Source organism: Cryptomeria japonica, chromosome 6, assembly GCF_030272615.1.
Source record: "Cryptomeria japonica chromosome 6, Sugi_1.0, whole genome shotgun sequence".
Lineage (NCBI taxonomy): Eukaryota > Viridiplantae > Streptophyta > Pinopsida > Cupressales > Cupressaceae > Cryptomeria > Cryptomeria japonica.
Genome location: NC_081410.1, coordinates 444,195,701 through 444,213,549, shown reverse-complemented (window position 1 = coordinate 444,213,549; position 17,849 = coordinate 444,195,701). Strand labels below are relative to the sequence as shown.

Sequence of the window (17,849 nt, the reverse complement as noted above, 5' to 3'; positions counted from 1 at the left end):
AAAGGAAGCTTCATCACTTAAGATTTGAAGACATAATCCATAACAAGAGCTAACCAATTTTTCGACCCCAATAGGCTCATATTCAGTCACACAAGTTTCTCAAGGATATTCCAGTTCTAACCTAACTAAGTTAACAGGGTAAGGACTGCTTCAACCTTGCAGCTGTTTTCTTTCTTGATTATTTAATTAACAGCTTTATCATATCATTTGGTCTCGAGTTTCTATTGAGGATGATTCCATATGTTACATTAAAGAAGCTCCACCTACCTACTTATAAACAATATATGGGATATAGAATTAGGAATGGAATCATCCCACTTTGATTATATATGTAGGTCATGGTTAGCTTATAAAATATCAAATGCACCAATAGCTTTGCCAACCTAGAAGCACAAATTTTAGGGTGTACACCTCTATGTTGATGTGTTAGCATATCTCTTTTCACTAGCACTAAAATTGCTTGGATATGCCCATGCATTTTATGGGTCCCTTTGCCTAATGATTTTTAACAATGTACATGTGTGAAAGGTCCTAGAAGACTTGTGAAGAATAGCTGTATACCACAGGGATGCATTCTTTTTGAGTATCTATAGAGGTCATTCCAAGGATGCACGAATACTAGGAAGCATCCACTTGCCACCCCTGATCATCAAAAAATTATGGAAATGTTTTTGAAACACCTATCTTTTGGGGTATGGAAAGGGATGGCTAGCCTCTCCCCTAGAACCCAAACAACATAAAATGCAATAAATAAATAGAAGAGTGATGAAATATCCCCTGCTTATATAGGAATAAAAATGCAAGGAATATTGTCAAACAATTGGCTGACAACCTGCTGTTCTAATTCTCAGTCTACATAACCTGCGTGTTTTTCTGTTTTGACTGTTGCAAAGTTTCAGACTTGTTTTGGAAGCATTAACCACATAGTTTCATCAAAGTGTGACTTGAAAACAACTACCAAACAATAGCATAACCCTCTAGGATGATTGTGCAACTTGTCTTTGAGTTTTCCAATGCAATTACATGAATTTGAATGTAAGAATCATGCATCTACAGCTGACTGGAATATTAACAAACAGTTGGCATGAAACCATAAGACAATGTGCAAATGATATGCAACCTTATCACTCCTTTATTTATGAGACAATTGGTTCATTACAATGACCAACAAGTGCCAAAACACTTAGCAACTTAACAATGAATTTTCAGAATGTCTGAAGACACATGGCAGCCATTGAGGTATGCATACAACTGAAAATTACAAGAAATAATGATGCCAAAAGAACCTGATTAACATCGCCTAAGCTTGTGATTGAAGAAGCAAGCAATATTGTGTTGATTGAAGCCTCCACTATGCCAAAACAACTGCATCTTCAAATAGCCCCTGCTGCAAGTGTAAAGGTCTGATAATAATTAAATTCCAGCTCTAAAGTCTCCTCTTAAACCCTAAACATGATCGCTTTCCTTCTCCAATCATAGCGCTATCACCAAATGCCAAGTTCGATGCTCAAACAAGAAGATCTTAGCAAAATCGTGGTAATGGTGGATGTAGTTCGAGTTGCTTCAGATTTGATTTTACCCCTGCAACTTCACTTATTCACCTTCAAATGCATTCTAAGATGAATCACCTTATTTCCTCAATACAATCAATGCAATATATATGTCAAATATGGATAAGCTGAAAACACCACAAATTGTCTACCATGAAGATGCAATAAAAACTCAACAAGCACAATGTGAAGGACTGAATTTATCCTCCACTCTCAGCTGCAACCCCTCGGAGGATCTCTCACCACCTCAGTTATGCAAATCATAGGGAGGTATCATTCCCAATGATCAAGTCTGTAGAAACCCTTGGCTCCACAAGTCTACACAAGAGAAGATGTCAAATAACCGATGATCAACAATGCACCAATAGTCTCTATTTATTCTTTTCCTCCAACCGATTTGTCTCCTTGTAGAAGATTCTCCTTTCATAATAATTTAATTTAACTTTATTATTATTACTCATTATTAATTTATTTGCACTTTTAAATATTATTACATTATAATTAAAGTGCACACGTGACATCATACGTGTAATCTCCTTTTCTCACCATAGAATCATGTAGACATAAATGCGAAGCCATAAGCTGCGGCAAAAACGACCCCCTTATCAATTTCCTTGGCCTACGAGGGTCAAATGATAGGCCAACCTCGTGAATGTTTGCGAACTAAGGAGAAGGGGACATTACAAGTGATAATTGCCAATAAATAACTTTAAGAAGAATGATAATTGCCACTGTGGGCTTCTCCCCATCAACAACTTGTAGGAGAACTACCAAAAGCTTAGTTAACTACAATTATTGTGAAATGTTAACTTAAGTATATACCAAAAAATGCAAATAAAAAAATGTGAAAAAAAATTAAAACATAATGTAGAATTAGATTTCCATTTACCTTTACGATCTACAAAGCAAGTACCCAAAAGCTTGGCTCTTCAAATCCAATTGGCAACATCAACCCCTACAGTCGTCTTAGCATAGGATGAGGAAGTCCACTCCTCACTAACAAACATACGCCTCAAAGCTCCCTTTGACTAAAGCAAGGATTATAATGTGATGAACTTTGTTGCAAATGGAGTTATGCCAGGATGAGCCAACTCCTTTGCCTCATTAGTTTGAGGACTCGCGTGTGATCGTATATGAATTTACAAATTTTTTTGGCCAACTCCAGACATGTTTTGATCCATGGAAGCTTGCCAAGATCCTCCAATATGAGGTCAAGGCAATGGGTAGCACATGGAGTCCAAAATAATGATGGGTGCCTCTCCATCAATAGTCTACCTGCAACAATATAACTTGTTGCATTATTTGTCACCACTTGCACCACATTCTCGTCACCCACCTCAGCTAGGACTTCCTCTAAAGCTTCACAAAGGAATGTGGCATTTTTGGCATGTAATGAAGCATCAATTGATTTGATGAATATGGTGCCACCTGAAAAAGAAACAAAATCAATGATTCAATAAAGCATAAATTAAAAAAATAAATCACTAAATCAATGCATTGTAGGAAGTACAATCACTTAAGAAAGAAACAAGAAGATTTAGCAAGGTCCTATTTCTTCTATCAATCCAACCATAAGTCATGATGGTGCAACCCTTCCTCCTCCATATCAACCGCTGCTCCTCTATTGTGGCTTTTACATCAGCCACCTTTTGTGTCAAAATTGGGCTCTTTATGTCAACTTCACTAGGGTCTTTGAACCCTACGCCACAAACATTAATGGCATCAACCATATTTTGCCAATAAGGAGACCTAACACGTCACAAATAAATTAAATAAAATAAGTATTGTAAAATTGAGAGTTTAAATTTGATTTTGACATATCTATAAATATAAAAATTCAAGAGACAAAGAATCAACCTATAAATTTTAAAACAATCAAACAAAAAAGAATTACTTGATTGCATTTAATGGAATGGTGCAATAGTACCAAAAGTCTCCAATTGCACATCTAGTTGTATCATGTATGTCCTTATTCCAACCCATGCTCTGAATCAACAGTTGGGAAACTATAGTAGTGTGTGACAAAAGATATGAATCCATCCTAGATTTACGAACTCTAGGCTCAATGCTAACAATGCCACTACCACTGTCACTACCACTACCACTAGCACCAACATCGGTACCAACACCGCTACCAACATTAGCACTACCAAGCCCAACACCTAAAGGAGGAAATGGAGGCATGGAAGAAGGCTCTCCAGTACCACCAATGCCTGCCATCTCTTCTCTTTGCCTCTTTTTCACTTCTTTTTGTAGCTCAAATGTTTCTAGTTGTACTTGCACCACACAAATAACCTCAAGAGGCACTTGTGAGCATGGCACAACATCATGGGCTTGTATATGTGCAAGACAGTATAATGCCTCCTCCATGATAAATTGTTCTGCAATAATAACATTTTACCTCTCCTTTCTTTTGACCAAGGAAAATTTTAGTATGTTTCCAACATGGATCCCTTCTAACAATTTTTTGGACATTGTGATAAAGATGATTTGAAAATCTCAAGGCTACTGTAATAACATATAAATACAAAAAAAATAACATTTGTGATTTATAATTATTAAGTTAATACAAAAAAATGTAGATTTTGCAACTAAAAAAAATTAGATTTTTTTACAAAAAACACCTAGGGTTTGTACAAAAAAAAAATCAAACACACCTAGGGTTCTTTCTTTGATCTAGAAAATAAAATTGAAGAAGAGATGAAATGTAAAGAAAAATGCAATTTTTGGTTTAAAAAACACAAAAAAAAACCATCAAAACACAAACTCACCTCTTGAATCGAGCTTGAAATCAGTAGAGAGCTCCCTCCAATTGTTAGTAGATACTTCTTGATGCACCAAACATATTTACAAAGATGTCCAAATTTTATTCTACAATGGATTTTTTCTCTACCTCCTTGCTGGTTTCCCTACAATGCACTCTAAATTTTGCTCACAACTCTCTTTCATCCTTTTACTCTGCCTTCAAAATGAAATGTTGCTTTTAGGGTATAGGAGAAAATATATGTAAAAAAAAGAAAGTTCAAACATTTTATTTTATGCTTTTTTGACTTTTTTATTGACTGCCACGCGGCAAAGGTTGGGCATCGGGACTTGCCTAGACTCGGTGAGTCTAGCGAGTCCCCAAACTACCAAGTTTGGGAAAGATTCAGCCAAGTTTGAGTCTAGTTCCCCAAGACTCGGCAAGCTTGACGCACCTCGGACTCGCCAAGTCTAGGCGAGTCTCAACGAGTCTAGTAATGCTGATATATATATAAGTTCAAAGTTCAAAATTAAAAATTATAACTTTAAGAAGAGTGATAATTGCCAATAAATAGAATTTTTAAATACCTCTTAATATTATATTCATAATTTGTAAAAATAATAATAGTATCTCAAGTCTCAAAATGTCATTACACAATGAAAATTCAGATTACAATCAATATTCAATATTCATATTCTTCATCATCAGAAGCATCTCATAGAGAAAAGGTATTGATGATGGGGAAACCTTTGCTCCTACAACAAATATGAGGACCATCCGATTGGTTTTGTCCATGGCAGCATAGATTGGCTGGAAAGTCCAACAAATGGACATGAAGAGCCTTTGCTCCTACAACAAAAATGAGCACCATCCAATTGGTTTTGTCCATGGCACCATAGCTTGGCTGGAAAGTCCAACAAATGGACATAAAGAGTGCTTTTCTCGATGGGAACTTGGAGGAAGAAGTGAACCTGACTCAGCCTCAGGGATTCCATGTTGCAAGAAAGGAGAATTAGGTATGCAAACTAACGAAGGCCCTTCATGGCCTGGAGTAGGCACCTAGGGCATGTGAATTAAGATTGACAAGATCTTAGATGAACAAGGGTTTCATTTGTATTTGTTTATTAAAATTTGCAAAAGAATGTGCTTTTAAAGAAATTTAAGCAATTTTTAAGTTGCTAAGTTTTTTGCCAAGTCACAAACTTATGCTCTAACAACCTTTTGCAAAGTTAGAATCTGCCAACTACGGTAATAATATTATATAGTATATTATGAATCTAAAAAATGTAATATATCATAAATATTGATATATTTGTTATATATATACTCACTATTAATTATATTAAAGTATTTAATCTTATATGTAATAACCCCTATGGATTTTAACCCAAAATTTTCACTCTTTCTACTGAGTTATTTTGTCAAACAATTTGTTGGTTTGCTGATTATAGAATTTTCTGATTTGTTTATTTCTGGTCTGAATTTAAATGATATTACATGAATAGATGCCTCAATCACAAATCAACTAACTTTCATGGGTAAGAACAACATAACAAATGGGACTGATAATAGAGTTCTTCATCATATAGATTTTAAATAAAAGTTGTTCAATACAATTGCAGTGGAGAGCTGAATTGCTACCCACATGTGATAGACTACTCTATTGTAGCTTAGTCATTACCTTTACTAGATGGTATCGTTGTCAGCAGGTGATCTCAACCTATAAGGTAGTCATGCTAGATCCAAGGGACACATATGCACACTCTAAGGCCAAAACTGCCTTAGTTAATTCCATGTCTCCACAACAAGACAAATAAGCAGCAACTCTTGTCTCTATTTAATCTTCAGACAAATGTCCTCTTAGAAAATTCTTGCCTAGCAGTACCACTAAATCTCCCCTCCACGTTATTCTCCAAAAATGATGTGCCAAATTAAAAATCTCTTATAACCTATGATTACCTTCAACTGCCCCCCTCCCAATTCATGATATCGTCCCTTTTCAACCTCACGCCCAAATTCAACCTGTTTTGTCTTATTTAGATGCTTCATCACTATTTGGGTTTACATACATATGATTTCTTTTCCATAAGTTCCGACCAGTTTCCAAAAGTATTTAGTTTAATAAGGTAAATCAATTTCCTTTTTGGCAGATTGGACACGCACAACTTGCTTGAAAGGAATATAATATTTAACTGGGCAGCAAGCAGCTTAAAAATAACTTCAACACAACTTCCCAAACCTGTAAATCATACTCCAATGACTAGATAAAAATTCCCTTAGACTATCTGGTAAGTCTCTGCAACCATTAACACAATTTTGTCTTGCTTGCAAGAGTCACAAAATTGCGAAATCTATTCTTCATTCAAAATTGTAAACCTTATGCTCAAACTACATCTCTGAATGAGCTACACAACAATAGCCAGGGTGGATCTTTCACCACTGTAATTATTTTTCTCCAAGAGGGTTTTCATCCTACAGAAGGCTGATTTCAACCAAGTCTAATTCTCAAAACTCCAAGTGTTTCAATAGAGAGATAACATAAATCTGCATAATACCAAATGACCTCTCAAACTCCTTTTTATAAGCCTTTTTTGGGAACTTTTCAGAAAGTCCATTATAAAATCACTTTATTAATTAAATAAGTGTGTTGTCCTCATTTTTAAATTTTCAAAAATGTGACAACCCCTACAAATTTTTGCTTAAAATGTGTTATTTTTGTCTCCAACGTTTTACGAGGTGCACAACTCACATTTGTTAGTGTCAAATCATTGGGGGGTGTCTTTGCCATCATTGTCCAAGTTTTGGTGAGTTTTGGTCTTCATTTTCCTAGCTTTTTGTGCAATTTCAGGTTTCAGAGCAGTCACTGCAAGTTGGAAATTTTACTCTCAAGGCATGCTTCCCGAGGCAAAAATTTTGCTTCTTGCTGAATTGGATTGTTCTTCACTTCATCATCGATCCGTATTTCAAATTTCATCGTGTTTCAAGTTCGTTTGCTATGTCTTTCCTTCAATTTTGGATTTTTTCTTCCTGACTGCAGGTGGGAAAGTTTCTTTCTATTGCAAGTTAGGAGTTTCCTTTATGTTTTTGTGTTGTAGGGGTTTTTTCGAGCAATTACAAGTGCACTTTATTTAAAACTTGTAACTTGTAACTTGTTTTTCATTTTCCTTTTCCCTTTTTGTCTTTTAAGTTGTTGTAGGAATTTTTTAGACAAATTGCAAGTGAATTTAAAATTACAAGTTTAATGAGAACTTGTAACTTCTCATAAAAGTTCCTACATTGTGCTTTTAAGTTGTAATAGGGATTTTATTTCCCTATTACAAGTCTTTTTAAGTTTTTAAAGTGTTTTTTATGTCTTATGTTTATATGTAATGGGAATTTTATTTCCCTATTACAAGTCTTTTGTCATGTCCCTTTTCTAGAGTGGACATCAAAGGCGGAGGAGTTGGCCTATCATTGGAGTCTCGTAGGCTAGCAGAGGTCGATTGGAACTCATTCAGTGCATATAGTGATTGGATTTTGGCTTTACAGGCAGTTTGGAGCCAGTTTGGAGCAGTTCCTTGATTTTAGGAAGCAGTTCCTACATTTTAGGAGGCAGTTCCTACTTTTTAGGAGGTTGTGACAGCGTCCAAGGTTGGGGTTTCAGTTTCAAGAGATTTGGGTGTGTTTCCTAGTTTCTAGGAGCATCCCTAGATTTTAGGGATGAGACTGCGAGTTGATCCATGATTTCTGACATCAGTCACAGACAGGTGACAGGTTCCGTTTCAGGCTTTTGGAGTCATTTGAGCCTTCTACAGCTATTTGGGATATATTTTTAATATATTTAAATATTTCCTAAGCGTTTAATTAATTAAATAAAGCTATGTTTATAGCCATTTTGGAGTAATAAGGGGTTTTTGGCCTCATCTGGATGCATATCCCTTGGTGTAATAGCTCGTTGGAAAGGTCTTGGACTTTTCTAAATATTTCTCTTTTGACTCAGATCCTTTCGGTGAACGGATTTCTTTATATTTGAAAAAAGGTCGTTTTCTATGCACTTGGCAACTTAAAATGAGAAATATAACATTTTAACCCTAAACGCCCCATTGAGTCACTTTAAGGGTTCGAGCTAAGTGGGAAGGTGTTATAAGGAAGTTGAGACCTAATTCTTGCTATCTTTTACACATTTTACATCTTGGATTTGAGATTTGGCACTGGAAGAGCTTTTCAGCATCTAGGACGCCAACCCCAATGCCTTGCCTGTTTGGGACGTAGCCCCCAATACAGCAGTTTGGATTTGTTTGCATCTATTAGCATCTTGGAGATTGTATGGCATTCTTTCTGGAGGTTCAGTGATTCTGACGGAGTTCAGTTTGGGGTTTCTAACTAGTTGGGTGTACTTGGCAGTCGTACAGCTGTACCTGGCAGCCACTTTCCTTCCCACGTGCAACACTTGGAGGGCTGGAATCTTGCCGCAGCTTCATTCCTGGTTATGTTACTCTTTCAGCATCCAGGTTGGGATTATTCCTGATTGTAATCTTCCTGAAATTATTGGAAATCTTCATCTAGTCAAATATTTGATTTTATATTCAAAAATCTGCCTTGAATCGAATTTGTCTTGGTTGTATATGAACTTCATTTTCAGTACTTTGTTCATGTACTTGTACTTCATTATTTACTCATTGAAAAATCATCAAAATACAAAAAGAATCCAACCCTTCTACAACTTCTGTCTATTTCTGAAAGAAAATATTAATAAGTAAGAAAAATCAATTTAAAATAATAAAAATTACAACAGATTAGCAAAAGAGATCCATCACGGATCTTTCATCTTTTTTATTTATGTTGTGTTATTTTCAGTGTTCCACGGGGACATGTCCCCCCCCCCTTTTTGGCCACGTCTCGGACACAGGGACGTCTCCAGGACGGGGGGACGAGGACATGATGTCCCCCGCTATCTTGCCACAGCCACCCAAACGCCGCCAAAGACAGGGAGACATCTCCTTGGGAGACTTCTGGGCATCTCCTGTCTCTCAAGGGACGGGGAGACGCCAGACATCTCCCGTCACCCCCACGGAAATGTAATGCTTTAAATTTAAAATTTTTAAAAATGTACTTTTTGGGGGGTTAAGGGGTAACCCTAATTGGATGTGGGCTCCACCCTTTCCCCCAAAACAACACAAAACCATGTTTTTTTGTTGATTTCACTCTCATTTTCAAAGACTGATTATTTTTCCAGCAAGCTGAAGAGGACGAAAAACTTGTAGAAGACTGATTGAAGGGGTGAGAAAAGTGATTGCAAGTGTGATAGGAGCTAGAAGAAGCAACAAGAAGAGGAGGAAGAAGATTCTACTGCATTTTGGAGAGATTTTTCAAGCACAAGGTAGGGCTTTTCAATTTTTTCTTGTTTTTTTTATTTTCATTGTTCAATGTCATTTTTGGATTTTTTTTTCCTATTCATCTCAAAATGAGATTTGATGTTGAATCTTGAGGGCAAAATGATCAATGAATCATTCATCATTTTTGAAATTTAAAATTTCAATTTTGAAAATAAAATTTACAATTTATGATATTTTTTAATTTAAAAATAAAAATAATAAAATTTGATGTTGGATCTTGAGGGCAGAATGATGAATGAATCATTCATCATTTTACCCTCAAGATTCGACATCAAATCTCATTTTGAGATGAATAGGAAAAAAAAAAAATTGTTAAACTACACTGATTTTATTTTTATTTTAATTTTTATTTTATTTTGTGAAATGCAGTGTCAATTTCACAATGAGCTCCCAAGGCATGAGTGAAGATGAGATGGAAATCCATTCTCATAGTGAGAATGATTCAACATATGAACCTGAAAATGAGGGGGGTGACCATGGGGCTGATCCTGAAGCCCAATCTAGTTCTATGGCGAGTGCACCAGCTAGTACAGGTTGCCCTTAAGAGTTGTTGGCACTGTATGCTAGGGGTCATTTTGATCCTAAGTCTCCTCTCAAACAGTTTGCTTCAAGAATATCAGTACAAGGCACATCACATTCAAGTGGAGAAACAAGGAAGTGGAAGTGCAACATTTGTGACACTGAATGGTTTGGTAGCATTAGTAGGGTGAATGCACACTTTCATTTTTGGAGACGAAAAGGTGTGAGACATTGTAAGTTTTTGGAGGAAGCTAAAAATATATAGTACAAAATTGAGTTTAACAGGCTTTAAGGGGTTCCAGATGACACAAATATTTCAAAGCCTACTACTTTGTCTGCTAGGGCAGCCCTTCAGCACAACCAAAACCCGCCACATACTTCTCATGCTTCGCAAACGGGAGGAAAGATGTTTGGATCTCCATCCACATCCACTTCTAGTGCCGCTAGGGTAGGGAAACATAGGTTGCAGACACCACAGAGTAACCCCATTGCTGATATGTTTAATGTGCAGCTAAGAGATCAGATAGATGAACCCATTGGCAAGTTCTTCTTTGCCAATGGCATTCCATTTCATGTTACACGGTCTCCTTATTATAGGGAGATGATGGCTATGGTGGTGAAGGGAGGACCATCTTATGTGCCACCAGGGGAGATGAAAATGAGGACCTCGATCTTGGATAAATGCTATTCCAACATCAATATTTTGATGGAGAAGATGAAGGCATGTTGGGTGGCATCGGAGTGCAACATAGTTATGGATGGGTGGACGGGCATTACCCATCGTCCACTCATCAACGTCATGGTCACATGTGCAGAGGGCCCATACTTCCTTAGAGCAGTTGATTGTACAGGGCATCATAAAGATGCTGATTTCCAGTTTCAGGTCCTCAGGGAGGCTATTGAGGAGGTTGGGCCACAAAATGTGGTCCAAGTAGTGACAGATGCAGCCCATGTGTGTAGAGCAGCAAGGAGACTCATTGAGGCAGCCTATAGACACATTTGGTGGACCCCATGTTGTGTGCATGCCATGAACAATGCACTGAAGGACATGGGGAAGATTGACTGGATTAGAGGAGTGGTCACCGATGCAAGAGATGTGCAGATGTTTATCTGCAACCACCACACTTCACATGCACTCTTCAAGACCTTCGCAAAGGAGGAGTTCTTGAAACCAGTTGAGACCAGATATGCATCCTATTTCATTCTCTTGGAGAGAATGATTGAGTTGCAAGAGGCATTGCAACTCATGGTTATGACTAATGAGTGGAATAGGTGGGCTGAGGCCAAGATAGAGCAGGGGAGAAGGGTGAAGGAGATAGTGATGTGTTTTGGACTGATGCAAAATACATTGTCTCCATCATTTCTCTAGTATTCCAGGTGATTAGATATGGGTATGGGGATGCACCTAACCTTGTGAAAGATCCCTGATGGATCCCCTTGCTGATCTGCTGTAGTTTTTAAATTAATAAACTATATTTTCCTGTGTTTCCTTTGATGGTTTTAGAGAATAGACAGAAGTTGCAGAAGGTTTGTTTATTTTTGTGTTTTTGATAGTTTTTCAGCAAGTAATAATTGAAGAACAAGTACATGAAAAGAGTACTGGAAATAAATGTTCATACACAGCCAAATCAGAATCGTACCAAGCAGATTTCTGATTATTTAAATCAAATAATTATCCAGATAGTGATTCCAAACAATTCCAAGAAGATTACAATAACAATGAGTGCATCCTGGATGAAGCGTGAATACTGTAATCAAGAAGGAGACTGCGGCAAACATCCAAGCTCTTACATAGCTCCACGTGGGAAGAGAAATGGTTGCAAAGTACAGCCGTACGGCTGTTAGGTGATGCCAAGCCGGAAACCCCAATCTCCACGTTGAACCCTAACTCTGTTCATTGAATCCTTCAGAAAAGATATCGTACCAACTCCAAGGCACTGAAAACTGAATGCAAGAACCAAATAACCACTGTGCTGGGGGCTACGTCCTAGACAGGCAAGACCCTGGGTTTTCGTCCCAGATGCTGAATCGCCTCCAAAGCAAATTCTCCAAATCAAAGATGAAATGTGTAAAAGATAAGTGATAATTAGGTTACCATCTCCTTATAACTCCTCCCCTCTAGCTCGAACCCTAAAAGTGTATGAAAAGTGCGCTTAGGCTTATAAAGTCTTATTTCTCATTTTTAGTCGCCAAGTATAGAGAAAACGCCACTTTTTTAATATAAAAGAATTCCGCTCATCAAAAGGGTCCCTGATAAATGGGAAACATTTAGAAAAGTTCAAGACCTTTCCAACGAGCTATCACACATGGGCATATGCATCCAGATGAAGTCAAAAACCCTTTATTACTCCAAAATGGCTATAAACGTAGCCTTATTTAATTAATTAAACGCTAACTTAGGAAATATTTAAATATATTAAAAATATAACCCAAATAGCTGTAGAAGGCTCAAATGACTCCAAAAGCCTGAAACGGAACCTACCACCTGTCTGTGACTGAAGTCGAAAATCATGGATCCACTGGCAATCTTATCCCTAAAATCTAGGGATGCTCCTAGAAACTAGGAAACATACCCAAATCTTCTGAAACTGAAACCAAGGAATAGTCTTATGGAAACCCAACCCTGGATACTGTCATAACCTCCTAAATAGTAGGAATAACCTCCACAAATGTAGGAACTGCCTCCTAAAATTAAGGAACTGCTCCAAACTGGTCTACTACTGCCAGAACACCAAATCCCAAACACTGAATATCCTCACTGAGTCTCTATCCACCACTGCCAGCCTATAAGACCCCATAATAAGCTGACTCACATGTCTCTGATAGACAAAGCTAAAGAGGGGACATGACACCTTGGAGAGGTGTATGAGTGCATTGACTCTATGCTTGACCAGATGAGGGCTGCTATGCGAGTGAAGTACCCCTCTCTAGCATTCTACAATGAGCAAATCTGGCCTATCATTCAGCGTAGATGGGACAAGTCGAACACTCCTTTGCATATGCCTTTGCCTTGAATCCTAAGTGGTACAAGGCTAGACCAGGTAGAGTGACACCGATTCAGGCTGATGAGGTGAAGGCGGTTTTGTTTAGGTGCGTACAGAAGATGTTTGATTCTAGAGATGCCGGCACAATTCGCACTGAATGGGGAAGATTTGCCACTCTTAGAGGTTATTCAGATGCGGCAAAGATGGATATAGACGCTATAGTACAGGAGGACCCGAAATCTTTGACCACCACTCTAGCCATCCGTCTGCTATCCCAAGTTTCTAGTTCTTCAACTGCTGAGAGGAACTGATCTACATATAGCTTCATCCACTCTCTTAAGAGGAACAGATTTACCTCTAAGAGAGAAGAGAAGCTTGTGGCTGTACACAGTGTTTTACATCTCATGGACTGCAAGACACTTGTGTACAAGGAGAATCTAGTGGCACGATGGGATGTAGAGCCAGAGGAGCCTTCACAGATTGATGAGGATGATCCTACCACTTCAGATGCAGGGCTAGTTGGTGTGAGCTTGAGGGATCTTGATCTTCAGGAGTCCAACAGTTCCAGTGAGGAGGAGTTCATAGATGATTAGAGGCCTCCATTAGCTACATTTTGAGTTTTGTCATTTTGTCTTTGACTCTAGTCTCTTTTGTAATGCTATTGCTACACGTATTTGTATTTGGCTACTCATTGTAATGATGAATCATGTAATCATCTTTATTATTATAGACTTTGCAATGGCATCAGATATTCATATTTTCCTTTTTCAATATAATAGAAATCTCCAATTTGACAATTTCATTTGTCAAATTTTATTTAGCAATTACTAATTCGCAATTAGCATTGAAGAAATCTTGGTATTTGAAATGTAATTCTTATACCGTCATACATCTTTTCAAAACTAGTTTTTCAAGTACTATATGTATATGTATAACTATATCAGCACCACCACCCCGCCCCCCCGCTGTCATCCCCCTGCAGTCCCCAAACTTAGGCCCTTGGTCCCCCCGTGCCCAACACCCGTGGAACACTGGTTATTTTAAACTTGTACTGGGGATTTTATTTCCCTATTACAATTCTTTGTGTTCCTTTATGTTTTTAAAACTTGTAATGGGTATTTTATTTCCCTATTACAAGTTGTTTTGTTATTTCTTTTTGCTCTTCTTCCTTTCAAACCTGAAATTGTTCAAGTGAAGGATAAGTAATGCAATCTAAAACTTGTAAAGGGGTTTTAAAAACCCGATTGCATCTTTGGAGGGCACATTTGCTTGTCGTTGGAGAGAAAAAACCCAATCTGCATTCTTGCTCTCACAAATCTGATTTTTGTGGCATTATTCCCTTGAATCCATCTCACATTCTTGCTATGCTACTGGAGATCGATGGTTGGTGCCACATTTTTGGGATTCAACAGTTTTGGCAAACACGTTGTGAATAAATGTGGGGGTTTTTGGCTCTATTTTGTGCTGTGTAAGCTCCATGTTTTGGGTGCCCATATTCCGCCATTGTTGCTACATTTGCAACACGTTTTGCATCCTTCATTCATTGAAGAGCGTTTGACATCAAACGTATCTATCCTTCCAAGCCGTTTTTTGTGGAGTTGGATGAATGCAAAACCGATTTGTTTGCTGCATGGGATACCAACGTGTTGGCTTCTTCACCTATTTATAGGAGCATTAGGGTTTCCCCCAAGCTCATTTGTTTTGACCAAGCGAGATTTCGGGTTATATAAATCTGATTACAAATTGAAGTTTTTTCCCTCTTCCAAAGTTGTCAAGCTGAAAATGTGTCTTTCCTTGTCCAATAAAGTTTTCTATTACCGGTCAAAATCATTCTTTCCATTTTCCCCTCATGTCAAAACCCCATTTCATCCATTCATTTCACACCTTCATTCATTTTTCCCATTTAAAGTCTACTTGCAGTCGGAATTCTAAAATTCGATTGCAGTTGTGTCTTCACTTGCAGTCAGCCTTCCAGAACCCAAAATTGGTCCAAAATGCACTCAAAAACACTTGAAAATGAGTCTCCAACATGCAATTACAAGTGCAAACTTGTGTTTTCCCATTACACATGAAGTTGCATGTTCGTCCTCCACAATTGCAAGTCAATGCTCTTGTTTTTCCACACATGTAATGCAATCTTCAAAACCTGAAATTGAGCTTTGACCCCACTTTTGCAGTCCCTTTGTTTCACCCATGTCAGTCCTGTTTGCACACATGGACTACCAAATCAATAATTTAAGGCATGGGCCTTGTTTTGCAAGCAGATTCCAAGATTGGAGAAAGAACAACAACATGATGGAGCCACAAAAGGAGATGGATAAGTGACATGAATGGTTGAATGCTCTCAAGACAGAGATAGGCTTCTTACTTCAACCTTGCAAAGAACTTCTCTCCTGAAAATTCAGTACTACCCCAAGCATGAGAAAGGTTGGAGTTCGCTGGTTAAAGACACAAAAACTATCAAAGGTGCAAGTTCTTGTTCCAGTTCAAGATGTCATTTACTTCGATCATAGAGTGTCTTGTAGCAGCATGAAGATTTTCAAAACAGAGGATGACGTAATTAGAGTCGTGTCTTCGATCACATAGAATAGTTTCAGAATTGTAGTTTTCCTTTCGACAAAGTTTACTTGTAAAAAAAAAACAATTTTGTAATTGCAAGTTTATCACTTGCACTTTTGTGATTACAAGTCAATTTAGAATAGGACTTGTAATTTTGAATAAGTCTTACTTAGTAGTTGGAATAAGTCATGGTGGTTGAGAGAATTTCTCAAGTTAGTTAGGATCCTCCCACCTTTTTCTCAAGGCTCCCCTCCTATAAATACTTGAGGGGATCTATTGTAATTTTTATCTTTTGGCAATGCAACAAAATTCTACCAATTTGTATGTGCACTCTAAGACTTTGAGCTTAGATGTAAATTAGATTGCTTTCAATAAAAGAGGCAAGTTGTGTTGAGACTTTGTGCCAATTCAAGTTGTTATGTGATGACATTTTCTGAAGTTGATTGTGATTTTTGTTCTATTGTTCAAGAGGGATTTAAATTCAATCTTGCAAACTTTGAGCTGCTAATTGCGTTTAGAGATATAGGTTTGGTTTTCAAACTTGGTCTTGCAAACTTTGAGTTGTTTATCACGTTTGAAGCTAGTGTAGAAAGCTCAAGCCAAGGGGGTAACTTGTAGACTTTGTGATGCTTTTATTTTCTATGTTTGTGAATAAGAGGTGCATCATGTAGTTAGACTTTGAGCTGCTACATACTGTGCTTGGTTAGTAGAAAATCATTTTAAAAGGTTGATAGGAGAATAGATAGTTGAAGACTTTGAGCTTTCTTTCTGTTTTCCTGTCCCGGGGTAGTGACGGAGGTCTTTGTGCTTTCATGGAAACTTTGCTTCTCTTTATGTTCCAAAAATCCTACAAAAAGTCTCATTTTTGTATTTGTTGTTATTTATTTCCAATTGCTATTAATTTTCTGTGAAGAGAAAAGAGTATAGTTTTTCTTGAAAGAAGAATAAGGACTGTTGTCTCACCCATATTAGATTAGTTTACTTTGTAAATAGGGGGAGCCTTCCCTAAATTAGGAGAGTATCATACTCACACACTGTGGCTGAAACCACAATTTTGCACATCCCTCAGGTGTACAAAATTTTCAACCAACAAAGTGTTGTCACAAAAGTTTGCACCCTTGCTGAGCTATCAACTAGGCAACCTTGTGAAACATGGAAACAACCCTGAAATGTGGGACCTTGCGCAAGGGTGTTGAAAATTCAGAGAAGGCCGACTTCCTTCTCAATCCAAATGCAAGTCTTGAACCAACTCAACACTCCAAATTGTATTTCCAAACCTATCCTAAGAGCTTGCAGAGGAAAAGGGAAGAAGGAAACGTTTCCCAGCCGTCCCCGATCCCCAAAATTTTCCAGAAACTTAGGGACAGTCAACATTTCCCCCGGGGACCATTGACCATCCCCGAGATGGCAAAGGACGCCCAAGCCGTCAGACGGCTAGCCGTTTCCAGCTCATACAACAATAAAAGAAAAAATTAAAATTCAAAAAATTATTATTATTTTAAGAGCAATTAATTTTATTTTTTAAATTTGGATCCCTGATTGTTCAAGTACTTTTTTTATTAAAAAGTAATTTTTTTTTATTTTTTAAAAATCGCTTATATAATATAATATTTATTATTTATTAATAAATATTATAATAATTTTATAATTTAAAAATTACAAATTAATAAATTATAAATTCTAATTTATAATCTATAGTCTGCAAAAATGTTAATAAGTTTATTAACTTTATTATTATCACCGGTGATATCATATGGGACAGTCACGCATAAGTAAAAACCAAAAGAAACCACCAATGGAACAATTAGTTGAGGCTTCACCATTTGGCATATGACGAACAGGTGAAAATTCAAAATAGGCTCTCGACGACAGATGGATGTGTTGTATTCATGCATAACTGTACAAACAGATAATAGTTTTCTTATTTACAAATAGGAAATGGATAAAAAATGACAAATCCTGTATTTCTTTCTATTGGCGAATAAAAAAAGCACAAATAAAGTTCACCAGTATTCACATTTTTTTACTAAGAAGTAAAGTTCCATTTTGAATGCAGATACATTTGGAAAGACAATCCTAACCTAAGGTAATATTTAATGATTTATCTTCTCAATGTTAT

General features: G+C 37.2%; 2 protein-coding genes across 3 annotated transcripts in view; both read right to left on the bottom strand.

The window, feature by feature from the left end:
• The window catches only part of LOC131037474 (ureidoglycolate hydrolase), a 274,909-nt gene that overhangs the window by 69,025 nt on the left and 188,035 nt on the right, over positions 1-17,849 (bottom strand). The gene's annotated exons all lie outside the window — the stretch shown is intronic.
• LOC131856101 (uncharacterized) lies at positions 1,293-3,294 on the bottom strand. Its single transcript, XM_059207400.1, has 2 exons — positions 3,121-3,294; positions 1,293-2,978 (listed from the first exon to the last, which is right to left on the bottom strand). Exons 1-2 carry the CDS (start codon positions 3,278-3,280, stop codon positions 2,623-2,625), a joined length of 516 nt encoding a protein of 171 aa, XP_059063383.1. The 5' UTR covers positions 3,281-3,294; the 3' UTR covers positions 1,293-2,622.

What these genes read in the sequence shown, in the direction of transcription:
- LOC131856101 (XM_059207400.1), bottom strand. Translation starts at nt 3,280, where the DNA reads ATGGTTGATGCCATTAATGTTTGTGGCGTAGGGTTCAAAGACCCTAGT. An exon ending in TTGCACCATCATGACTTATG is followed by an intron (nt 2,979 to 3,120) that starts GTTGGATTGATA and finishes TTTCTTTTTCAG; the next exon opens with GTGGCACCATATTCATCAAA.